General features: G+C 44.7%; 1 protein-coding gene across 2 annotated transcripts in view; it reads right to left on the reverse strand.

The window, feature by feature from the left end:
• Window positions 1-26,224, reverse strand: part of ABCA1 (ATP binding cassette subfamily A member 1) — a 130,368-nt gene that overhangs the window by 69,952 nt on the left and 34,192 nt on the right. For both annotated transcript variants that reach the window (XM_079113699.1, XM_079113700.1), the window contains exons 4-7: window positions 24,496-24,637; window positions 23,091-23,209; window positions 5,709-5,830; window positions 3,510-3,686 (exon numbers count right to left, since the gene is read on the reverse strand). In XM_079113699.1, coding sequence (XP_078969825.1) covers window positions 3,510-3,686; window positions 5,709-5,830; window positions 23,091-23,209; window positions 24,496-24,637 — 560 coding nt within the window. The remainder of the gene's footprint in view (window positions 1-3,509; window positions 3,687-5,708; window positions 5,831-23,090; window positions 23,210-24,495; window positions 24,638-26,224) is intronic.

Genomic DNA, 26,224 nt, shown 5'->3' on the forward strand with positions numbered 1-26,224 from the left:
CATCCCTTCTCCCTTTCTTTCATTCTCTTTTGTCTACTCCATTGATCTTTCTTCTATTCTTTTTTTTATCCGCCCCCCCCCACGCTTATTTTGGATTAACATCAGAGAAAACATTCTACCTTTCACTTTTGGGGACTGGCTTATTTCACTTAGCATGATAGTCTCCAATTCCATCCATTTACTGGCAAATGTCATAAAGTCATTCTTTATGGCTGAGTAATACTCCATTTTGGATCCACATTTTCTTTATCCATTCATCTGTTGAAGGGCACCTAGGTTGGCTCCATAGATTAGCTATTGTAAATTGTGCTGCTATAAACATTAGAGAAAGACATATTTCTTGAGGATCTCAGCTAGTCCAACTCTATAACAATCCTGACACAATAAGCACTCAATAAATATCACTCTATGAATGAATAACTTTTTAAGTAAAATACAGAAAACACTTAATTAAAAACATCTCTTAATCCCAGAAAACTTGAAGTACCCTAGTATCCAGGGTTCATTTTCATGTGAGGTATGGATGGCACACAGATATAAATAAGACTCTATAGAGTGAAAGGTTTGGGCAATATCTAGACAAAAACTGCAATTTTCACTTAAATGTCCTCCAGGACCACCTTGATTGGTATAACTCTGATTCCTAGTGATCTACAGAAGGGAACATCTGTCTTACCAGCAATTAGTTTCAGCACATAATTTCTATTACTTGTGCCAATTAAATGATCAGTTCCTATTTATTGAACACCTATTGTGTGCCAAGTCCCACACCAGGCTCTTCATATACATGGCCAATAATCACAGCAAAGCTTAGCATATATTAATCAGCATGTAAAAGGAGAGGAAGCTAAGGCCTACAGAGGCTATGATAATCTTTCAAGTTCAGTGCCAGTAAACAGCTGAAGCGACACTGAGCCCGGTTTCCCTGACCCCAAGCCCACAGCCCTCCCAACTCTGCACTCTTCCCCCATTTTGTCCCAACACTATTATCCAGAAGTTATTCAGAGACTGGAGGAGGCCCAGGAAAAAGATGCAGAATACCCTTGGCTGAAAAATGAGAAAACACCCACATTTAAAAAAATATATTAAATGAAAAAAATATTTCAAAATATGTCCCTCCTGATGATTCCCTTTTGGTACAGAAACACATATTGACAGAAGTTTCCCCATGATGCTGTCCCTGGCATCTGTGCTGCTGCTCCTGCTGTAGTTCTTGGCACAATTAACTGCCCATGTGCGATGATGTCACATGTCACATCCATCTACCACCACAAATGTTGAAATTGCAACCGAGTGGCAGGAGAAAAAGCCTGCTACTGTAAATCAAGTATCAGTCCCGGGACTCCAATTAAGACTGGGCTTCATTCAATAAAGAACATTCCAAATGTTTGAAAAGTCTTTATCTCGAAGGCAACCTCCAAAATCATCTTTACATAGAACCGTCCTGACCACTCACGGTAACCCAGTCAAAAGCCCACTTTCTGACTCTATGAAGACAGGTTTCTCAGCAACAGCGGAGGGGCAGAGGCTCAACCCCAGATGCTCCGTACAGCCAGGAGATGTGCAAGAGGCGCACTCAGCCACCTTAGTCGACACCTGTACGGCCGCAACATAAGCAGATGGGATGCATCTCGGCTGAAGGTGCCTCTCCAGGTACCTGTCATGTTGCTGATCCTCCCAAATGGAGAAGTATTTCACTTTGAAACCTGAGCTGTCAATCATCAGGTGATGAGGGTTGTAATGCTGTTCTTCCTTGAGTGTAATTCAGATGTTATGTGATTGGACGGATTTTTGTAATGGGGTTGTGTACACAACAGGTGTTTAATGAGTAAACAGAAGTAAAACAGAATGAAGGAGCACCAGAATAAATTACTATGTCTTCTAAAAACATTCATCTTTCTAAAATTTGAGTGAACATTTTTCTGTCTTGTAGTGAAGTAAAGAAGCCAAAAGTAGTGCAAGGAAATGGTTTTGTACCATTTGTAATAACCCTGACTTTCTATGTCTCACAGTGAAAAGTGCTAATAAGCTGCAAATATCTGTGCAAGTGGTCATATCTAATAATTTAGGGATATTATCTGGGGCTACAATCATTGCCATAAAGAAATAGATCAAGTCAGGCACAGTGACACACTCCTATAAACCCAACGGCTTGGGAGGCTGAGGCAGGAGGATTGCAAGTTCAAAGCCAGACTCAGTCACACCCCAAGTAACACAGTGAGACCTATCTCAAAATAAAAAATAATCAAGAGCTGGGTATGTGGTTCAGTGGTTAAGCACCCCTGGGCTCAGTCCTGAGTACCAAAAAAGAAAAGACCAAAAGGAGATCATACTTGAAATTATAATATAGAAACATTAGCCAATAGAATCACAAACCATTGAACAAAGCACTAAGCTTATTTGTTTTTATAACTGAAATAAAATGTACTATGTCTGGAATAAAACAGAAGCCGATGAGGCCTAAGCTGGTCCTAAGGACTGATGTGGGTGCCCACCAAGAGGCAGCCAGAACCTCACTTCACAGTATTACTATGACCTTCAGCAGCAGCATCGGGTCAAGCAGCATACAAGAACTTCTTGATGGTCAGTCCAGAGTCCATACTCTGGGATGTATTTCTAAAGTCATATTCAAGGGACAGGGTCCAGAAATTGCATATTCTTAGGACCCCCAGGGAAGACCCAACTCTCTACAGAGAAGTCATGCTGTACAAAGTCCAAGAAGATTACAATTTCATTTTCTTATAATGAGGAATATCTCTTTTCAGGCACATTCTTCCTCCAGGGCTCTTTTCCTGGTTATAAGAGAACTTAGTGACAAATCAGAGCACTCTCTATTAAGTAGGAAACCTGAATCCTGGACATTTAGTGACACTGTTGAGGGGGGCATTTCACCAGAGCTCTCAGAAAACCCAGGAACATTTTTATTCTTGAATTCCTATCTACAGGCTCATGCTCACTCACATTATTTGGTTAAAAAGGAATGTGTATTCTCATGGAGTGCTTCTCCGAACAATGGATTCCTGAGCTGATCAAATTTTGTTAGGATATTTTTCTTTGAATGCAATTCTGTCATTGCTTAAGCTAATTACTGGGTGTGGTCCCCTCTAATTCCAGGGTTTTATTGTGACAGCTTACTGTATCTCCCTTATGAGGGTTTTTAAAGCACATAGAGATAGCCATCTTCCCATCGACTAGTTTTGAGACTTTTTTTTTTACTCCAGGGAACTCTTTCTTCAAATGAACTCTGACTCAGAATTATAGTATGAAAAACATGAAACAGCAGATCTTCTCTGATTGAAATGGGCACAAGGGACCGAGGGCTTGGACTCAGCCACACCCTGCACCTCCATCCCCCATTCACATTTGAAGTACCACTGGGCTAAATGGTATCACAAACTCCCAGGCAGCCCTATGTTTCTACAAAAACAGACATGTTGTCCAAGGAAAATTTTCACATTCCAACAGCATTATTAGCACTTGAAGCTTCTGCACAAAGCAAGCCCACTCACCACGATCGGCTTCAGGATGTCCATGTTGGAACGAAGCACTCGCTCTGCCGCATCCAGTTTCTCCCTTGATAGATCACAGAGCTCAGAAACTTCTGGGTCACCAAGTTGAATGACATCTTTCAATTTGGATCCATTGCACAGATTGGTCAAATGTAACTGGTAACCTTGCAAAAATACCTGGAAGCATTTCATGCAAAGAAAGACAAGTGAAATGGGATTACAAAGATGGGAAGCAGGGTCCCTAAAGCCCCTGGGGCGCTACACAGTGGTGCCACTTTCAATATGGGTCAAGGCATCAGGTCTCTTTTCTGAGTTTCAGAATAAATCAGGGCATGATCCGACAGCACATTTTAAAACTGCATGTTGTGTTTCACTCAGTATCTTCCACATTCTGGTCCCTCTTACAGTGAGAAATCCCAAGTCCAACCCTATTTTTTAGTACTGGGACATATGATTCAGTGAAGAGGAATCCAGAGTCTGAACTCCTGGAACCACTTTTATTAGAGTAAAACATCCTCACTATTTTGGAATTTATGATTTCTTAAACTGGACTTGGGATGGATTCTGAAAAAATTCTATGATTTGTCTACAGGTCTAGATACTTAACTGATGCACAGAATTCAACTAATGTCAGAATTTGGAATTTGGAATTTTACTTGCCCCAGAACAGAAAGCTGGAAAGCTAGACCTCTTATCATGTCATTGATGGGCCAGTTCCAAGTCACTCTCATTTGTTCAGTATAGGCTTCCCACTAGGAAGCCTCTCCTTGGTCCTATTTCATTTACTTTATTAGCTGTCCTGGGCCTAAACAAATTGTGCTTCTTGGTCCTTCTTGTCCAGTAGACAGCAGGCTTTGTAAGAAGCAGGGCCTTGACTTTCAGAGCTCACTTTATACTCATAGTGCTAGAACACCAGAGTCAGTAAGATTTGTTGAATGAATGAATGAATGATGCCGCATCTTTTTTTTTTTTTAATACAGTTACTAACTTCCATGTCAGTTTAAATTAGTGCAGCCTGTCTTTCTAGCAGAACAATCTACTGTGAGTGATGGACCAAACGCCTCTCAGAACCCATGCAGCTTTCTAAACACTGCGGAGTATTTGGCTGGCCATGGTTTCCAATAAATTTTCACCCACTGCCAGATACTCGAGTGCCCTTCTGTTTTACTCCTTTCTTTAACTAGCCCTTGCTGCCAGGCTGCCCATCTACCCTTAGTGTCTGTGTTTAAGAACACTGACAACTCAGAAACTCTAACTCCGTGCATGGACCCCCCTCCATGCTTAGAATGCCCCTTATTCTAAACTGATGGGATGTGACAGATCTAGAATTGGCAGGGGGCAGTGGAAATTGTGCTAAATGCAACTATTTTCAAAAGCTTGCTGCCTCTGGCCCACCTCCCAGCCACACAATTGGTAAACACAAGGCATATTTTCCTAGTTTCATAAGGGCAAGCAGTAAGTACATTTTTCTAATTTTAAAAAGTCTGGATCTGGTGAAGAAGAGACCTTATTTTCAAACATAAACATTTCCACTATTTCTGCTTATTGTAAAGACAAGCTAGTATACAGACACAAGACAGAGTAAGAAAGCAGTAGCAGTTCTCTTTCTGCCAGAAAATACACTTAAGAAGCATCTCTGAAATATCAATCATCAGGTAATCTGCCCAGGAGCTATAGAATTAATGAAGCCAGAGGAAGTTCTCTAAGAATCTAAAGTTAAAACTCCATATAAACTCTAATAGTACTTCCTGCTTTTATAAATTTAAAAAGAAAACTCTCCTTATGTATCTTTGCCATCTTTCACAGAAGCATTAAGTTTTTAAGATTGTATAGATGGAGTCGCACCAGATCAATAAATCTCAACTCTGGTTCTTATTTCAGAACTGTGAAATATTTTTTAAAGAAGTTTAATTCGTCCAAACTTAAAATGTAACCCTTTTAGGAGGAAGTCATCATAAATGCCAACCGACAGGCAGGAAATCAGTTTTATTTCAACCAGCTGGCCCTTGACGCCAGGCAGCACATTTTGCTCTCTGGAGGGTTTCATGATGCCAGCCTCAGCCGGAAGTCACAAGGTGAAGCTGAATTCCAGCTAACTTCTTCCTTCATCATCATTGCAAAGAGAGTGGTTTATTCATTTCTTCTAGGCAAACAAGGTAACTGCCATCCACCATCCGAGGAAGTGAAGCTGCGGCTTACCTTCTGCAGACTGACATCAGCCCTCAGCATTTTATCCACAGTTGGCCTTGGCAGAGAGAGATTCTGATTCAGGAATCCAGAGAAGGTTTCATTATCCACCAGGAAATCCTGAAGCTTCAAGCCTATTAGAAAATGGTGTTTTGTTTTCATTTAATAAGTAACTCAAAAAAAAAAAAAAAAAAAAAGGCACTACAGGGCAGGTGGAAAAAAATATCATGATATTGATTGCCTTGTTTTAAACTGATTGATGACCACAGGCTTCTTTCTGGCTTTAAGCTAGGGGAGCTCTGCCTTATCAGGAGAGACAGGAAGAGATTGCCTTCTGATAACATGTTGAGTCTCACTCAGCGTGCGCTCCCAGACTCACACAGTGCCACAGCGCTGTCACACACAGCCTCTCCTTGCTTTCCAAACAAAAAGCCAAATCTTTTAAATGATCTCATCCTTTCCGCCTGAGATTGGAGTCATCAACCCCACCACTCCTGTCTCCCCAGGGCCATCTCCCATAGCTAAAATCTAAGCGATTTAAAGGCTTATTTATTCCCATAAGCCATAGGGGCTGATCTCCTGGAGTTGGAATTGTTCTCAAACTTTAATGTGCCTCAGAATCACTAGTGAGACAGAATGGACAGCTAGACCCCAGCCCCAGAGTTTCTGATTCAGTGGACCTGGGATAGAGCTGGAGAATCTGCATTTCTAACAAGCTCCTAGGGGATATTTGATGCGGCTTGCCAGGGACCACTGGTATACACATTATGCATATCCAAGCTCCTGGTCTCATTTTAATTAGAAACAAAACATGTGATGTGGGGCTCTAAAGCCCAGGTTTGCCATGTCTTAGGGCAATATATAGGCATTTATTTTAAAATTCACCCTACTTCATGATTTGCTTGCCAATCATGGTTTCATATAGATTCCCATTAAACAATAAGCCCTCCAGGTACATTTAGAAAAGCTTCAATCCAGTGGTTCAAAACAGAAAAAAGCACTGGTCAGGAACCCAGAATTCTAGAGCCGAGTGTTGGAGGCTGTGTCCGATACCGTGTCACATGGGTATTTCAGGCCACTGTTCTGAACCTTAGTTTCCTCATCTCCAAAACAAGAGATTTCTAAGCAGATGATGGGGAGGGGCCCTCTGATTCTGAAATAATATCACTTTCCCTATCTTATTTCATTTGACTGTCCACCTCTTCTCTTTCTACCCCATCCTCCTAACAGTCTAAATTCTTGTTTGCAATAAAGATAAAACCAGCACATCATCACCTCACGGCAGGCTGGGCAGGCATCATCTGCCCAGGCCCAGGCCTTAGCTAACCTCTAGGGGGCAAACTTTACCAACACAAATGATGAACCTGAGGAGGCTGGATCTGACAACAGGGCTGCAGCGTGAGGCTGGGAGAGTTAATCCTGAGCTAAGAGGGTCATGCACAGAGCTAAAGTAGCAGGAAGAACCCTACAGACCAAGCAGATTTCCATAAGAGCTATGTGATCCGGGCATATTCTGCCTTAAGCAAATTTCAGTAAGACTGTAGGGAGTTGTAGAAAAATAAATAAGCAAAATTCACATCTCTAGAGAAATGATTCTTCATGACACCTATGTGGCCAGCTCCTAGGGATTCCTCATGACTCCCAGAAGCTGTTCCTAGACCTGTTAGTGCCCTCCTCAAAATCAGTTCTCCTGAAAACTGCCACCAGCCTGGTGTTCCCCATCACATATGACCATACTGCACCTAAGACTCACTTAGGGGAGCATGCTAAAATGCAGTTTCTTGGGTCCAGTCCCTACTAAATTCTAAAACTGGATCTGGAGGGGGTGGCCCACAAATCTACATCTTAATTAACTGCCTTGTACTTCTAAGGCAGGGGATCTGGGAGCCATATTTTAAGAAACACTGTTTTACTTACATGCTGCTCCATTAGACTGTGCCCATAAGGACACAGAATATGTGTTTTATTAGTGTCCCCAATTCCCATTTCAAAGCCCAGTACAGAATTACTGTTCAGTGAATGACAGCTGAATAATAAATACCCAAGGACAGGATTAGGGCTGAAAAGATTCAGAAGTATCTGAGCAACAGCCCAGATTTCCTTCTGGCTGAGCAGGCCTAGGAAGAGCCTAGGATGTCAGGACCATCCCCAAGACACACCCCAGGACCCCTAGCCACTAGAAGTGTCTTCCCAGGGGCAGAAAGTGACATCCAGGACTTCCCAGTACCCGTGATAGGGGCAAACAGGAATGAAGGTGTTTGTGGCGTATGCAGCAGCTTCAGTCGAGGCCTAGCGTGAGGAGGCCATCGCCCACTCTCATGCAGCAACAGAAAAAGCACCACCCGACAATTCAGAAACCTTGGTTCTGCATCTTTATCTACCAGGTCACTTCACCTCGTTGTTTGCACCTCTTTACACAAAAAATGAGGAGCCAAAAAGGGTCCCCATGAACCCTTGACAAAACAGAATAAACATGTGAACTAATTCTCATCAACCAGTTCAGCCACAGGCTCCTTCCAAGCAGAGCCGGGGCAGCGCACGGCTCTGTGGGCTCTGTGCCAAGGAGCTGCAGAACAACCCCCTCCTTCCCGCGCAGGGAGGCAGAAATGTGGGAGGCGGACCCAGACTGCACTTTCAATGTGTCTAGGTCATCCAGCAGCACTCTTGGGACCAGCAAATGTGCTCGGCATGTTTACAAGACTCTTCTGTTATGTCAACAGGCTCTGAGGATGAAAACAGCTGGATGTGATCAAACTCCAACCGCCTATCCCCTGGATGAGGCACAAGAACCAAGAGGCTGATTAAATAGTCAACAACCTTTGGCAGTGCACGTGCCTGGTGTGGTAGGATGGCTGGGTGGGGAAACAGTACAGAGGGCCAAAGAGCCCTGGCTATGAAGAACTCACTGTCTGGTCACGTGGATGTCTACAGATGCTGGCTTAGACTCTCACACCGCCCCTAACCGCTGCACTCATGTGGACACAGGAAGGCAACGTGGTACCATGATCTGATTCTCAGCCTTGGCTGCATGCTAGATTCACCTGGAAGCTTTACAGAAAATCCCAAAGCCCAGGCCACACCCCAGAATGCCTAATCAGAACTGGTAGGTAGAAGATGCAGGCATCAGAATTTTTAAAAAACTTTCTAGGTGACGGCAGTCAAGTTTGAAAAACAATATTATACAGGAGAAAAAAATCAGGGTTTAGGACCAGGGAATCCTAAATTTGGTACTACCTTCTCCTGTGAATTAGCTTTGTGACCATGAGAAGGTCATTCTGCCTTTCTGAGATCGATTTTTCCTGCCTATGAATGAACGTAACAGTGTCCACCTGTTGAAGACATGTGGACTAGAGAGATTCATATGTAAAGCATGAGCAGGGAGCAGCTGGCTCATGACCAGTGCTTAATCAGTGGTAATAATTTTGTTATTGAAAATTCAGGTTTACCAATGTACAACAATGCAGTACAAAGAAGACGAGGACACAGTCCTGCCTTCAAAGAACTTTCTGGGCTTATAAGGAAGATGGAAAGGCACATTGACTAGAGAAAGCAAGAAGAGAGATAAGAAAGGCCAAGGAAGACAGTTAATAGAAGCATTTGTCCAAGATGAGGTTTATCTGCAAGTGCTTCATGGGGATTGGGAGCGACAGGCTGGAGTCAAGTTCTGGAAAAAACCCAAGAGCCCCAAATTCCCAGAAGTTGTGGCTGGTGAGGGGAGGGCAAGACCTCCCCTGACCGTAGGGATGAGGACATCCTGTCCTCAGAGTGCTGTGTGCACAGTAGGCTTTCAATAACTGCTGTGAATGAATGAATAAACAAGCAAATAAAAAGAGAGAAGAGATTCCGCAAAACCTCAGATTTGAGGGAGGGAGAAGGGAGGATAGGGGTGTATGTGAGACAGAGCAGGGCGGCTCTGTACCTGCTGGTCTCTGTTTCTTCCATTATGCTGCTGGCAGGAAAACAGGCAAAGAAGCCAAGAACAGTGAAAATGGCAGATGTCCCAAGCAGCCCTCCTTCTCTCTCCACAACTGGGCCCATGAGTCGCCTCCTCCAGGAAGCCTTCTCTGAACTTTCCACCTTCAAACTGGGTCAGGGACCCTCTTCTGTCTCCTGACAACAACCTGCACTTTCTTGAAATACTGCACAGAATAAAGCTTCAGTTGTCTGTGTGTACATCTTCCTCCCAGAACAATAAAAACACCTTAAAGACTACAAAGCCAGCAGTGCCTGGCACAGAGGAGCACTCAGTGAATGAATGAATGAATGAAGGAATCAATGGATGAATGAATGAAAGAAAATGAGTGAATAAATTAATGACGTGATCTGGGAAACTGCCACTGTGGAGAGGTAGGGGGAAAGCTAGAATATGAAACAAACCAGGTCAAGATGGCACTCAAGTTCCTCCAAGCCCACTGGGTCACGTCAGTCCAGGACAAGAGAAAAATCGGTAAGCAGGAGCTGGGAGCAGAGCAGGGAACAGAACAGAGGGAAGCTGAGTCAATTAATGGAGATGACAGTGGCATCTGCTTCGCTGAGCTGAGCTTGCGGTTAATTGGCAGAACATACTTGCAGGCCCAGGATAATTCCTGGCACTGAGTAAGGCACTCCAAAAAGAATGGAATATTACTCAACAATAAAGAAGAATATCATTATGGCATTTGCAGATAAATGGATGGAATTGGAGAATACAATGCTAAGTGAAATTAGCCAATCCCCAAAAACCAAAGGCCAAATGTCTTCCCTGATAAGTGGATGATGATATATAATGTGGGTGGAGGAGTAGAGGGTGAGAGAAGAATGGAGGAACTTTAGATTACATAGAGGGAAGTGAGGTGGGGTATGAAAAATGGTGGAATGAGACAGACATCATTACCCTATGTACATGTATGATTACATGAATGGTATGAATCTATGTTGTGCACAACCATAGAAATGAAAAGTTGTACCCCATTTGTGTACAATGAGTCAAAAATGTAGTCTGTAAAAATAAAAAATTGAAAAAAAGAATGGCTAGTGATGATGATGGCATCATCATTTTTAGGAATGACCGTTCTCAAAACTTCACTGCTGATTTAACTCTCCGTTAATAACCCTACCTACAGGTTGTTGTAGAGGCATAGAAGAGGGTCCCTAACCTAGTTTGAGGGTGGGAAGGTCAGAGAAGCATGTGCAGAATAGGTAAGAATAGAGAAATGACTTTGCCAAATATGTTGAGAAGCCAGATTTACAGTCCAATTAAATTTACACGTATGTGTGTGTGCATATGTATGGGCCTATTGTGTATTTGCCTGGCTAAGTTCCTGAGTTGAGAGAATTGACAAATTCTTGCTGATAATACTGTCTACAAGGTAACTTTTGGAGCAGACAGATTTGTCTATTCAGAACTTTATAAAAGAATAAATAAATCTGGCAGTTTAGAGAGACTCGACTCCTGTTGATCACATCTGCTGGTCTCTACAAGGATGGAGACAGGAGATGATCACCAGGAAAGACCTGCCATTCCCAGCAAATCTGGGAATGCTTAGTGCAAAGGACAGTACTAGGTCACTTAAGTTTGACCAGATGCGAAGACGTGGACCTGGATTTTATCATCTATAAAATGTGTGGATGGCATCTCTGAGGTATTCTTCCCCATGGTACTGAGAGGAATATGGGGTCAAATAAAAACTGGAGAGGACATCGGAGGAGCCAAATTCAAATCCCAGCTCTGCTGATTCCTAACTGTAGCATGAAATTCTTCTCCCTTTTCTTGGTCTCTGGGCCTCAGTTTCCTTGGATCTAAAATGAGGCTGATAATAACCACAAATTACCGTAAAAACCGAAGATCAGAAATACAAAAGTGCTTGTTGCAAGGGAAGGGCTGACTGGCTTCACGGATTTACATGGGAAAGTGAGAGGGTATGTCCGCTGACACAGACGCAGGGACGAGGAGCCAGGATACTTGCTAAACTAAACCTGAGTCCCTGCTTCCCCCAGAGAAGACCTGAAGCCACTCTCCAGCAGAGGGCCAAGAGAGCTTTTGTACCACAGTGTCTTCAGTACAGACCAAGGTACTGCTGAGCTCAGGCTTCTTGGTTTGGTTTTGCCTGGAATTGCAAACTAGTGGCCTACCAATTTCCCAGGAACTTTGCTGTGGGTGCAGTGTGACAGAGTAAAGGAAAGGAGGAAGGAAAAGCAAAAACAAGAAGAGTGTAGTGTCTAAAAAGAACAAAACAGGTGAAATGTGTGTTTGCAGGCTGGGGAAGAGCAAGAAAGAATCCTCAGTTCCTGGCCATTCATGGAGGACGGGCCTCTCCGCTCACAGGCAGGCAGAGGGGTGTGGAGGGGCGAGGCCCTGCCCCAGGGATGCTTTCTTGGCCACTCAGTGTTCTTTCCCTTCTCTCTAGGCAGCCTGCCTAGCCAAGGCCAGCCGCCGCCTCTGGAGGAGAGGACCCATGAGGGAGAAGGGAGGAGAGGAGGATGCAGAGAGGGAGGGACGAGTGGGGAGGAGGGGGATGAGGGAGGGCTGCGGAAGGCGGAGGAGGGAAGTCCTCAGGCAGGCAGGCGAGCAGGCTGGGGTTACTAGCGGTCAGTGCCCTCCAGGCCCCAGCTCAGGTTTCAAGATCTCCCCAGTCTTAGACTCCACATGAAAAGGAACCACAGCAATCAGCAGCTTGAGAAGAGGGTGGAGAAGGCAAATTTTAAAAAGCAGAGGCAGAGAAAGATCACTCAGCACCGGAGGAACAGATACTCTTCTTAAATGGACACCCCCACTGGGGTCTGGGCACAAGTGGGCTGGGTCTCCCAGACCTGGCCCTGTCAAGTGAGCAGTGCATGGCCTGGGGTGGGGTGGAAGGGCATAGAGGAGAAACACTGGGCCGTTAATCAGCCTAATCAGCCTGATATAATAAGCAAGACCCTGGGACATTTCTCTGATACAAAGGGCTGGCAACAAACATGCTCTACTGCCTTCTACTGCCTTCTGTTGTTTGGTTTCTTTTCTCGATGCAGGGGCTGTACTTTCTTCAGAGAATGAAACAACTGAGCCCCCTCTGGGCAGACTTTGATGGTTCACACTAGAGAAGGGGGAAAGGAAGTGACTGGCTGCTTCCTGGAGTGAGTGACTCTCCAGGGCAGGTGACAGGAGGCGGGGAGCATAGGTGCACACAGCCCCCAGACCTCCTGCTGGTCATCTGGGCTCTGAAGAAGTTTCTTTCTCTGCAGTGAAGGCTTGCTGAAGAGTATCAAAGCCTGAAAGAACTCAGGCTTTGGAGTCTGGCTAATCTGGTTCAAATCTCAATTTCAGAATTTTCCAGTTTCCTGGGCTTGCTTCCTAACAATTTTCCACTTGTTAGGCTCTCTGAGCCTCCACCTCTGTCAATGAAAGTCTACCTTCCTCTGAATGTGGGTGATGCAAGCATTAATAGCACCAAGTTTGTCAACTACCCTAAATACTGACTCACACATAATTCAAGAGAAAAATAAGGCAGAAAATTTAATATGTTCAAAATAAAGTTTGATAAAAGTCATTATGACAATTATGTGAAGTGTTCCCAAGAGAAACCAGACTGTTTGTGGCTGAATCTTTGCAGAAGGTACTAGGGAAGCCAGAACCTTCTCTTTAGACGACTGGGAGTAATACAGCCTTGGGAACCACATGTTTCTTAAAGAATTTTACAGGTGTGAATGTGCATTAGTTGGGCCAACTCCTAAATAGCCACTGAACCCAAAACACAAGTACTTTGGTTCAAAGGAGTAGTACCTTTCTGAGTGTTGCCTAAAGGCAGGGTTCTGTAACAACAGAGGTGCCATATGAAGACGCAATCCCTTCCCTTCCAAGAAGAGATGGGCAGAGGGCCATCTCCAGCCCTGTCTGCCACTGTAGTCTGTCAGCACTGAGATCAGGGGCGGAAAGCATCATCATTTGTTCTTCCCCAGATTCCTCTCCTAAGGCAGCAACCTGCTAGGACTTGAACATCGGAAAGTTCATATGTGGAAACTTAAACCACATGTGATAGTATTAAGAGGTGGGGCCCCGTAGAAGGTGATAAGAGTCAGAGCCTTCAGGATCAGGGTGGGTTTGTGCCCCTCAGTCCCTTCTGCCATATGAGGACACAGTGTTCGTCCTTTCCATAGGATGCAGTAACAAGGTGCCATCTTTGAAACAGAAAGCCCTCACCAGACCCTGAATCTACAGCACCTTCATCTTGGATTTTCTACTTCCAGAGGAAAAAAAAATTTCTATTGTGTAAAATTTCCCAGTCTCAGGTATTTTGTAATGGCAGTCCAAACAGAAAAAGACAATACCCAGGCTGACTAGCAGGAAAGGTTGTTGGAGGCTACAGGAATGAGGACTGATGTCCCCTGGTAAGAATCTGAATGATAACAAAGAGCCAGTGGGATCTGAAAGGTCACACTGGCCAAATGGTTGCCAGCACTCTCAGGCTGGCTTGGGAAACCCAGAAGGAAATGAAAGTTAACACTAGGGAGGTAACACGGGCCCAAATGAGTCCTGAACGTAAACAGAAAGAGAGGAAGAAACAAGGTTCAAATCACAATAGCTGAGGGGAGAACTCCATGCCGAGAACCCTTGGTGAAGACCAGAGAGGGAAGAGGAAGCCTAGAAGATGAAAGGAGTGAAGAGAGGGTAAGAGTCTAAAGCATGAAGAAACACAGAGTCCAGAAATGAGAAAGACTGAATCCAACAGAAGGGACAGAGAGAAGAAGAGCTGGGCAGAAAGAAGCATTAGAGGCATCTGGTTCTCAGGGTGAGCTGCTCTGACTAAACATGGGGCCAGAAACTCTAGACACCACAAAACACAGGGCTAGAATTATCCTGCAGGGACCTGAAAGGTCCAGGGAACAAAAGAAAGAAAAGGAAGATGGAACCACAAGTTAGGGACTGCAATGGGATTTTTTTCCCAGGGCTGGTCTAGGAAGAATTGTTAATATACATAAGGTACAAACAGCTTAATTTTTCCTAACTTCTAAAATTAATAGAACGTGTTAAAGACATGGGAGTATTTTGTGGACAGGGAAAGGAAGGTGATTCATATTTGCTATGCCTCGGACACCTTATATTATTTTCCGGAATTTCTGAAGCTTATGAGAAAGGTATTATTACTCCCATTTCTCACACAAGGAAACAGATCCGGAAGTTAACTTCTTGCTCAAGGTCACAGAAAAAGCAAGTGGCCTATTTGTACACAAACAGCTTCGGCTACAAAGCTTTGGTTCCTTCCACTTTATTAGCAATTAAATGAATTTTTTTCACTCTCTAAAAATGCTTCATGGAAAGCTGGTGTTGCCACCCATACTTCCTGGTGTTGGGATAAGATGACAGGGCAGCGTGCAGAAAGAGGCTGAGCTTGCAGTCACACAGACCTGGATTCAATGTACGACTTTACTCTGTGGCTTTGGGTGCTAGACAGAACCCTTTTAAGCCTCAGTTTCCTAGTCATTAAAATGGGGTTTCTACCACCAACCAGCTGTTTTAAGCCTTTAATTAAATAATCCATTAAGGACGTAAAATGACATCATTACCTAGTCTGTTGGGCAAAGAGTCCCTCTAAGATTGCCTTTTCGTGCCTCAAAGCAACAGTGATGGAAGGGTGAGAAATGAGAGACTCTCAGCAAGTAATAAACTGGAGCCCCCAGGCGCTCTTTGCCACCTACAGGGTGAATAGACCTTATATTGGAAAAGCAGGAGACATGCAACACTATTTTTGATGTTAACAATTCAAAAAATTTTTAAAGCAATCTGATATTGGTGGGGTACATGCCGTTCTGTAATTGAATGCAATTGTGTTTTCTATTCTCGTCTGGGTAAAGCTGACCTTTGATTTGATTTAGTTCAAGCAATATTTCAACACTGCAGTGGAGCATTGCACGACCCCCCCAACCCCGGCCCCAGCTTACAGCCCAGCTGGGGCCAGGCCCCTGCCCTGGATGGAAACCAATGGTCTGCACACAGGGTCACAGCCTGGCTTTGACAGGTCTGGGAAAACTTTCTCACAGTAGGTGGAAAGTCTTCAAACTATGAAATGTTTAAGGCCTCAAACATAAACTTTTGATGAGTATACACAGAACAAGAATTGCAAGTGCTCAAAGATTTCAAGGGATTTCCATTTTGATGAAAAATGTTGACGCATATGTCATCAGATCTCTCAATAAGATGACACATGGGGTAGGTGGCTCAGGACAGAAAATGAAGTTTAGAGTTATAACCTCAACTTCAGCAGCTGTTTGAATGGAATGAGGGACTTCAGGCAAGAAAGGAGAAGTGGCTGTGAGTCACAGGAAGTTCGTGACAGATGGGCCTTGGGACACGTTACCCGTCCCTGTGCCTGTTACCCATAAAGCCAGGAAGGAGAGGAAGTCTGGCATTTCTGTTGGAAGCCCTCTTGTCTCCTTTCTCATCCCAGCCTGTTCAGACCCAGTGCCCTGTGACCTCAGGGAAGTTTCTGGCTTTCCAGTGCAGCTCTCTTCAGAATGCAATAAACAGCAGAGCACTTAAAACTAGAGCTCTGATCGGCCCCTTCCTCGCTGTGTTTTCTTAGGCAAGTTACTTAGCCTCCCTGAACTTCAGCGCCTTCATCTGAGTAGAAAAAAATAAAGCCGCCTGCATTTCGTGGTTGTGAAAATGCAGTGGACGAAGGCAGGAGACTAGACTTACCATGCGCTAAGTGCTTCCCCTTCTTAATTCATTTATTTGCTAAACCATCCCCAAGGGAGGTACTGTTATCCCATTTTGGGGAAACTGAGGTACAGAGATGTTATGGAATTATCCAAGAACAAGAAGCTGGTCAGCAGGGGAAGCAGGATTTGAACCCAGGCAGTCTGGCTGCAAGTTGGTTCACTAAACTATACATCCGAGGGGATATTTATTCCATGTTAATTTTATACCCCTTCCTTCAAATGCCAACCACAGCCAACTACCTTGCCCTGTCTCCACATTTGTCTGCCCCCTGGAATGCATGTCTTCTTGACTCTCAAAAATTAAAGCAGACTCAAAGGCCCATACCATGATTTCTAGGTATTACCAGCAAATCGACAGGCAGAAAACTATGATATTTTCGCTGAGTAAAGTCCAGCATAACATGCACAACCACCTGGGATTGAGCCCCATTAGAAAGGCCAAAACAAGCCAGATCTGCATCCTGAATATACAGAACATGGCAACTATGCCACCGACTCAACACAGAATCTAGCCAAAGTGATCGAAAAACGTAAGACCTGAATTACGTTGTTGGGACGCATATGGTGCTGCCCTGAAGTCAATGACGTGGGATGTTCTCCCTCTGAAGGGATAAATGCCAGCCCTAAGTTCTTTCTTGTTCTTTCCTGGCAAAGTTCTCACGAGGCTCAAAGGGCTCTACATCCTTCGAGAAGGCATTTGAGAAGCCCCTGAATGGGGAGGTCAGTTGTCACCATAATCCTCATCAGGGGAAGCTGACAAATGTTCCAGATCACAGCAAAATGCCATGTAGTTAGCACACTTTCCAACCTGAAAGAGCGCAGTTCTCATGGGAAGTGCCATTCACGTGCACCACAGGGTACATGCATAACCAGAAATGTGTAACTTGCCAGCCTGGGGCATGGCTGGAAGGCATCCCTCAACTGTCCCACCTACCCTTCATGGCCAGATTCCACAGATCCAGAAAATGATCTGTAATCCCAAAAAGCAACCTCTGGCCTTGTTGCTGTAACTTGGGACAGGGCCGGACACCTGGAAAACTAAGACCTAAGATTTTGGCTGAGTCCTACTCACAGGGGAGACTGGCAATCTGGCAATCTGCCACATCACAGAGGCCATGGCCCCATCCATATGGCATAGCTATAAAACATGGAGAAACTCCACAGGACCCACATAAACTCAGGAACTAGCCCCAGATCAGCATAAGCAATGGTGAGACTCATGTAGCCACCATGGGGGGACACAGCAGTTGACAAGAGCTCAGCAAATTATGAAAATGGAGGATGGGGGAGTTGAGGAACTTCCTAGAGAGGCTGAGAGGATGAACTACCCCAGAGAGACAAGAAGCTTCAGCCCCAGCATGTGCGTTTTCCCATCAGGGCTTCCAGAAAGCCCTGATTGCTATGCAGAAGTAACCACTCAAGTGGGGCCTGCATCCATGGGCCACCTGAGTTGAAGAGGAGCCCGCAGTCAAGATCCCAGGATCTGGGAGAAGAGCAAGCATGAGGACAAAGTGGATGCCTGAGCAGAAAATGCTCAGCAGGATTCAGGGTAACGAGACCATTAGGTATCACTAAGCAATGCACTCGAAGTCGCTGAAAAGGAAGAAGAGTAGAAAAGACACTACAGAGCAAAGAACACCTCATTCTCCAGCCCCATCCTGATTCTGGAAGCACCAGTCCCACTAGAAAGGCCTTAGCTTGGCCAGTTTCTGCTGGTCACCCCACCTGGAAAGGACGGATTCATCAAAGCAGGGACATAGCGAGGCAGGTGGCTGTGAGTGGAGAGGGAGGCTGAAGGGCAGGGCCAGGGCCTAGGCTGAGGAAGGAGGCAGTTCTTCCCCCTCCCCAGGGCCCTGGCAGGAGCAGATGCAAGTTTGTGAGGCCCAGAACCGACACGATGCAGGGGCAGACTTTATAAAAAATACATAAATGCATTCCTAAGACTCCTCAGAGCAGGTTGCAAGGGGGCCATGAAAGCGACACTCTTTTAGTTTCCCAGTAAATGCGCATTACACCTCTGGGTTCAGGGTAAAGTTCTGAAAAATAAAATTTGTGGAAGAAAGAAGTTTAAGACTGCTTTAAGAATTTCTGTCACTAGTATTAACTTTGAGCCCTGCTAACCCGGGTTCATACAAAGGAATCAATTCTACTATTACATGTGCTGGATTTTTTAACTTTTGAAAGCAATTTCTCCTGACCCTTACAATACTGGATGAAAGAGAAAGGGAAGCTATTTTATTTTCTCTCGGCTTCATCCCACAAAAATGAACTGACTGCCTACCCTGCCTACCACTGTGCTGTGCCTGGGAAGGAACCATGAACAAGGTCCACGAAGGGGAGAGAGTCTAGTGGTCAGGCACAGAACTTGGTCCTGCCTGTCTTCCCAAGTTTCCAATATAAAGTATCTTTGGGTTGTTTTGCCAAATCTCAATTTTGAAGCAAGGAAACCTGAGGCCTAGAGAGCATGGCCAAGACCAAGGCCAAACAGCCGGGAACAACAGGGAAGTAGAACAGCTCAGACTTACTATGAGTCAGGCTAGGAGCTCTCTACCAGATCGCCACAGAAATCATCTCATTTAACCTTTAACTATCCTCAGGGTGGCTCATCTCCATACTTCAGGTAAACAAGAGCACCAGGAAGATCAAAACTCAACCAAGGTTCATACTTACTGAGAAATAGAGCCTGAATTTGTTACCAAAACAATCTTTACACAGGGCTCAAAACTCTTTTGCTTTTACCAGTATTTTCCAGTCTTCAATCATTTACAAACTATTCTTACAAATTTTACCATATCCACATAAGATGATGTTTTCTTTAATTATTTTTTCCTATTTAACATCCTTTCAATATCTATGAAACTGCAATCTGATATAGGATGGGATTAACAGATACCATCCATGCACTGCCTGCAATCATCTCAGATATCAACCAGAACTCACTCAAAGAAACATTTGTCTTTGTTGATCTCCATCTCACAGGGTAAGAATCTAGACATTTCTAGGGTTTCTGAAAATGGGTCCATTTTTTGCATTTCCTTGGAGTTGCAATCATGAACAGGCATTTAAGAAGAATTGAATACTACTTACACTGACTCCCAGACATCAATGGGATGTCAACCTTGTAGTTGTTCTCTGGTTCAGAAATAAGATGACCAGAAAGTTCAGCAAAAAGTTCCAGTGTTGGGAAAACGTGATTAGCCACCTCTGGTAGCCTTCTTCCCTGGACTTCTCATGAATACAACTTCCAGAACAACTAGAAGATTTGTCTATGACTTAATTCTTAACAACTGGAGGCCTTCCCAAATGGAAGATCATCACAACAGCACATGACAGCACTGTAGAAAGGGAACTGCATGGGGCACCAAGGGTTGTGCAAACTTGAAGAAGTCACCTCCCCTTTCAGGATCAGATTATACTCCAGAACAGTAGCCCCACACTGTTTTATACATCTCTCTATCTCAGCACCCAGAACAGTGATGGACATGGTTGAATGACTGAATCAATCAAGCCATTTATCTATAAATGAATTAGTTTGCCTCAGTCTCTTTCAATAAATGGAAATAAAATGATGTTTGAGTCCAGCAAACCATAAGACTAGAAGAGAGTATTTGAGTAGGGGCTTCCATACCCATAATCATCCAATGGATTCAGCAGATGCAAGCTGAAGAGAAAAAAAGATAAATCTTCCTAGTGGATCACAAAAACAGGATCCAGTGGCACCAGGACAGGTGACTAGATAGGCCAGCAGTTCTCTAAGATTCAAGGGGTAGTGTCCAAAGGGTTTGATAGTCTTCAGGCAAGCCTCAAGTCTTGGTCCCATAGTTATCAATGACTTGAATGAGAACAAGGAAAATTATTCATCAAATTCCTAGACGTCAGGAAACAAGCAGCAACAGATGTAACACATGGCAAAGTCAGAATGTAAAATAGTCTGGGTAGGATTAAATGGCATAGGGAATCTAAATATGGAAATTAGAAAAGATACATATTTTCCCTTTAGTTAGAAAAATCAGCAGCACGATTTAGAAAGGGAGACCAAGCAACTTGCAATTGTCTTTTTAAAAGAATCTGCCATTTTGGTTGGTCGCTCATGGGTTATGAGTCAATGGGAGCCGTGAATGCCAGAAAGCCTAATGCAATCTTAGATTGCATGAACAAAAGTACAGCACTCAGAACAAGGGAGCCAAAAATTCCTTTCTCTTCCACACGAGAATACTTTTGTAATTTCTGGTAAATTACAGACATAAACACACAGAGACATCATCAGAGAACACAGGCAGAAATTTGGGAGGAAAAGTACTCCAAGAAAGGAATGGAGGACATTTAGCCTAGAAATATCAAAGGCTCTAGGAAGAAAGGGAAAAACAGTAGAGCTGTCTTCAACTTTTCAAGGAAAATAGAATTGAACTTGTTCCCTGGAAATGATAACATGAGAGTGAATATTTTCTGACAGAGCTGTTGACACCAAAATGAGCTACCTTCTGAAAGGTAGGTCACTACTTCAGGAAATGATGTGTGCTAGAGAAGGTGAACAAGGGCAGAGCTCTGAACCAGATCATCTCCAAGGATCCTTCCAGCTCTGAGAGAAATGGTACAGAGGGTGAAGCCCATCAAGCTAGGACCAGGGTGTCAGAGCAGATAAACACAGGCCTGAAGGGTTCCCCAATGCAGGTTCTCTCTGAAACATAGAGGGTTATTCAAAATCAGCAAGAGTTTACTGACTTCCTCTAGGAAGAAAGAAGTAGCAATTCTGTGCATTACCCTCTAGAACTGAGATCTGAAAGAAGATGGTAGGAACTGAAGAACTAGCTACAGGGGAGTAAAGGGGACAAGATGGAGGAGAGGGAGGGACATTCTCTCTATATAGCCATGCATTCTCTTCTCCAACCTAACTCATGTCTCCAATTGCTCAAAGGAGAAAAAGAGTTCTGTTTCTAAGGCAGCCTCCACTAGATCTGAAACTACTGGATGACTCAGGCCATCAGACAGTTTCAACAGTCCCAGGGGTTGAGGGGCAGAAGAGCCCAACCAGATGGTCAGAAAGGCATCACTGTCATCTAAGAGTAACATGGGCTGCTGCTTACTGAGCTTCTCCAATGTGCTAGACATTGTGTTGGGTTTTACATTGTACATTGCAAGGCAGATGTTATTTTATAGCTGTGGAATTAAGTCTCAGAGAGGTCACATGTCTTGGCTGAGATGTCAACAGTCCAAAACAATCATAGCTCATATTCACTGAATATTTCTTAGGTACCAAATGGTGTTTTCAAGCAATTAAATGTTTTATCTCATTTATCCCTCCTAACAACCCTAGATAGGGTCTCTGTTATCTCCATTTTACAGATAAGAAAAAGTGACCCAAAAGGGGCTAACCAACTTATTTGCAAAGTCACATAGCTACAAAGCCAAGTATGCTCACACTCTTTCCTCAGCAGCATACCATCTCTGGGTGGTGTAAGAAATAACCCAGTTCTACTCATGGTCAACCGGATAGGGACCCTTAAGTAGATCAGGAAGGACTGAGGTTTTGACCAGTAGCCCACAGGTCAAGGAAAAACACCCAGGGTGACCTAGCCATACAGCCAGCAATGGTACAGTGGGAAGCCACTCACAGGTGACCCGGGGGCCCAAGTACCGCCACATTTCCCCACTGTGAAGCGACACCTCCTCTGTACCACCGTCAAGACAGCTTTGCTTTCTTTTGTCAGCAGGTCCCACTTTGCCACTGCCTCTTCTGTCCAAGGAAAGCATAGCTCTGTCTGTCCAAGAAAAATCTGGTTTAAACTCTAGTGCTATACCACTATACACCATTTCTTCATTTACCAAATGAATCACAAACTGGGAGTCCTTTCAGCAAAGGTCAGTTTACTCCATTCCCTCCTCAGACAACAACAAAAAAAGGGTAAAGTACCTCCCTGGAGCAGAAGTAGCAGTTGGCCCATGCTAGGCAGCAATCAGAACCACCGCCCATGGTGATAACGAAAAGCAAATCCACTTTCACTAGACTTCATTATCACCTCTGAATCCTCCAGATCATCATGCCATTCTTGCCTGCACCCAGCGGACTGTTCTCACTGGCCTCTGTCCCATGGCAGGCCACAGCCTGGGAGGTTGCACTGTGACTTCTGCAGCCAATGCCTGGGTCAGCAGACCGCCTGCTCCTCTGACACTTCAGGGCATGCAGTAAACTGCCTGGGCCCTTACCAGATCAGAGGTAAAGATTTCACTTTTTAAAGATCAGAGTTCAAACGCCTAACAGACTAAATCAAATGACTACAGGGAAGATGAATTCCATTTTCCTTTTAGAAATAAACACTAACTTTCACTTACCTGTATCAAGTTCAACTCTCATTGCTTATATACACAGAAGTATCCCCTGTCTATAAATCTGTCCATGCATAGCAACCATATGGCCCAACAAAAAAATAATATCTATACAGTTGGCAGCAACCTGCACCCTGAACTGTCCCTCATACCAAGCCTGTGCCATTCCTGTCTAGGGATTTTTCTTGGCTTCCCAGAGAAGGCCAGTGCATTCACTGCAGCAAACAGATTCCCTAGTTTTGTTCCCAGTGCTTCCCTCAGCTCAGAGAAGCCCTAGCACACAGCTAGTGATGAGAAAAAGCTCTCAAGGAAGACCTAAAAGGAACAAGTCCCAGGTCAGCAGGGCAGGCCAATGTTCAATTCCAAAGGGATGCACAGGAAGGCTTTGCTTACTTGGACTGGAATTCTTGATCTGCTGTAATGTCCTCAGAACTTTGTGTATGTCTTTCATGCTGGTGTCTTTCTGGCTGTATAAAAGAAGTCTCCGAGCATCTGAGAACAGGCGAGACACACTGTAAAGAGTGCAAGAAAAGTAGAAAAACCCTGATTAGGCCAGTGCCTCTCCCACTTTAAGAACATGACTACTGTGTCCATCTGCCCAGTCTGGTTTCCAGGACCTCTACTGGACAATCCCACCCACTACCCTGGCCAAGCCTCAATGACAACCTGGACTCCCACCCACCACCCTGCCTCAGATGCCCTTCCCATGACCCAAATCAAGCTCAAAGGCTCAAAGGCCAGCTCATCTCTCTCTCTCTCTCTCTCTCTCTCTCTCTCTCTCTCTCCACCACACACACACACACACATACAAACACACAGACCAGCATGCCCATGGGTGCCTCCAGGACAGACTTATCTACAAGGCACAGTGAGCCCATGATAATCTTAAAGTCTCATGAAAATGATTTCACTTTTTATAAAGTCAAAATTAAAAATAAATATAGCAAGAATGCACACACAGTCATGAATCTACCCTGGATTATATTTGCTTTTATACTAACAGTCATAAAATATAATTTTTAATAATTTTGTATGGAAGAAAGGACCCATGAAGGCTCCAAAGCCTGTGGTCCATGAACCTTATAATGTGGTCCTGCCAGCCCCAGCTGCTGCTCCCCCAGAATTGTCTTCAAGGAGGTCCTTAGTACACTCTAATTCGTGTCATGGTTCCATATATTTGAAGAATCTTCAATGGCTTGTTTGGCAGATGCTTATTAATCTCATGCTTATGTCCACACTGAAGCCAGGAGCCAAGAATACAAACCCAAGGCAGCATCCTGTGCTCAGGATCTCCTACCCAAGAAAGAAAGACCTGCAGACGCAGTGGCATTACCTCCGAGCAAAAGAGGTAAGAGCACGGATCTGAGGACACCGGAAAGGGCTCTGCCAGTCTGAAGCTCCTTGGAGTTCACATCCCTTCCAGGGTGCATCTTTGTGCCTGCCCCTGCTCCCTAAATCCTAGAACCATCCCTTCCAGATGTGTAGTAAATCTGCTGAATGAACTGGAGCAGGTGCACGGTGTCTCCCTTCACTGCTCACCAGTCTGTGTGCAGAACAGCCTCCACCCAGACAGCTGAGGTATGTATCACTGCTACTCCAAGAAGGCATCAGAGTCGGGTTCACGGCCTTAAATCCTGGCAGGCAGCCTCCCTTCCCTCATTCTGCAGACTTTTCCACACAAACCTTTACAGAAGCAACTTTGCTCAATTCCAGCCATCCATAACCCTCCAGAGAACAAGAAGGGAAGGATAAGTAGTAACTGACAAGTCTGAGAAAGAAAGCCTGATCCGGTACTTACATGGACTTGTTAAAGTTTCCAACAACCCCTGGAGCCTCACCAGGGGTTGGGTAACGGAAACAGGGGTTGTTGGCATTACAGATAATCCCCTGCAACCAAGGAAGTGTTCCCGCGGAGGGCATGGCTTTATTTGGAAAGTGACCTGTTGAAATCGAGGAGAAGAAAAACACAGGGAGAAACATTAATTCCTTGAAGCCATTTTGAGACTCCCCCCACCCAAGGCTCTGTCCCAATTCTGTGGGTCCCATTCCCCTTATCCCAGAGACCTGCCTCCTCTGGATTAATCTGACCCTGAGCTGGAAACCTGGTATCAGTAATAGTTCTCAATCTTTGTGGTATCATCTGTAGAGTGGGATTCAGGACACCAGCCTTGGAGAAGTGATGAGCGGGATAGATCAGACCATGTGCAGAAAGTGCCTGACAAGCCGCAAGTGTTTTGCCAGCATTTCTCCACCTCAGACCACCAGCTTTATCTCTCAGAGACTCAGAGGGCCCCTGGGGATGACCTAATCCAATTTCTTCACACTCTGAGAGGAAACTATAGCAAGACAGAGAACCAATGAAGAACACTTGAAGAGTCAGCAAGCACAGCTGGGAGCAGAACCTTACACCTCCATGATTCCAGTTCCAGCCCTTCCTCACACTGTGGCCTCCTTGGTAAACTAGCCCTTCTTAGTTGTCTCTGGTACTCTCCTGGTTTGCCAAATGTCTGTCAGTTTCCTCCTCTGCCAGCTCCCAAACTTCTCAAGGGCACCTCGAAAACATGCTGACTTGGGGTCAGATGTCATCTGTGAAGCTACTTTTGTTTCGTTGCTGTTGTTCTGTCACTTTTCAAAACAAGGAGGCCCCATCCTCCAGGTGAACTCCTCACCCACCTCTCCCTTCATGGTGGGAGCTTCCTACAAACAGGATGATGGGTCATGGGGCATGTCTGGGCTGGCTCCGAGGCTTCAAAGGCACAAGGTGGCATGTGGCAGTCACCCATGGGTGCCCTGGATCAGGAGCTCTTATCTCAAGGACCTATTCATGTTTGAACAGAAAGACCATGGCACTATCTTTCATCATATTCCCAGGATTAACTGTGACCCCAAAGAGTTGGCAACCATTAAGAACCACAGCTTTTAGGTAGTGAAGAGCTTGCAGTTTCACAGACTTCTGGATTGACCAACTGGGATTCACACTGAGACCCTGCAACTTGCTAAGCAACAACTTTGGTCAAGTCACTGACAGACTCTCTAAGCCTTAGTCTTCTCAACTATAAAATGGTGATAAAAATCCATGTGCCAAGTATTACATGAGCTCTTCTAGGTAAAGTACTTCTGCAGAGTGCCTAGCACAGAATAAAAGCTCAATGAATGTCTGTGCGGATTCTGGAGGTCCTGTGCCTGTGGTGTGAGCCTATAGTAGTAGTTCCTCTGCTATTGCCCAGCCAAAATACTCCTTCAGTCTCACGGCTACCATCTTCCTCCAAAGTAGGCCCCTCATTTGTTTTATTCACCCTTCTATTTTCATGCAAATGGGCTAACACAGCCTCCCCAGAAGTTAACCCAAAGCCAGAGCTTGCTGCACTTGGCATGTCAGTATTAGGGGCCGTCTATCTTTCTTCTGTCCATACTCCAACCAGAGAGAACAACATCCAAAGCAAGAATCCAATTGCTGCAGTCACTCTCTGCAGGGACTCTGGCCTGTTGAACATTTACTCAGTTAATCTCTTTATCTCCCTGTTAAC

This window comes from Sciurus vulgaris (assembly GCF_902686455.1).
Source record: "Sciurus vulgaris genome assembly, chromosome: 15".
Lineage (NCBI taxonomy): Eukaryota > Metazoa > Chordata > Mammalia > Rodentia > Sciuridae > Sciurus > Sciurus vulgaris.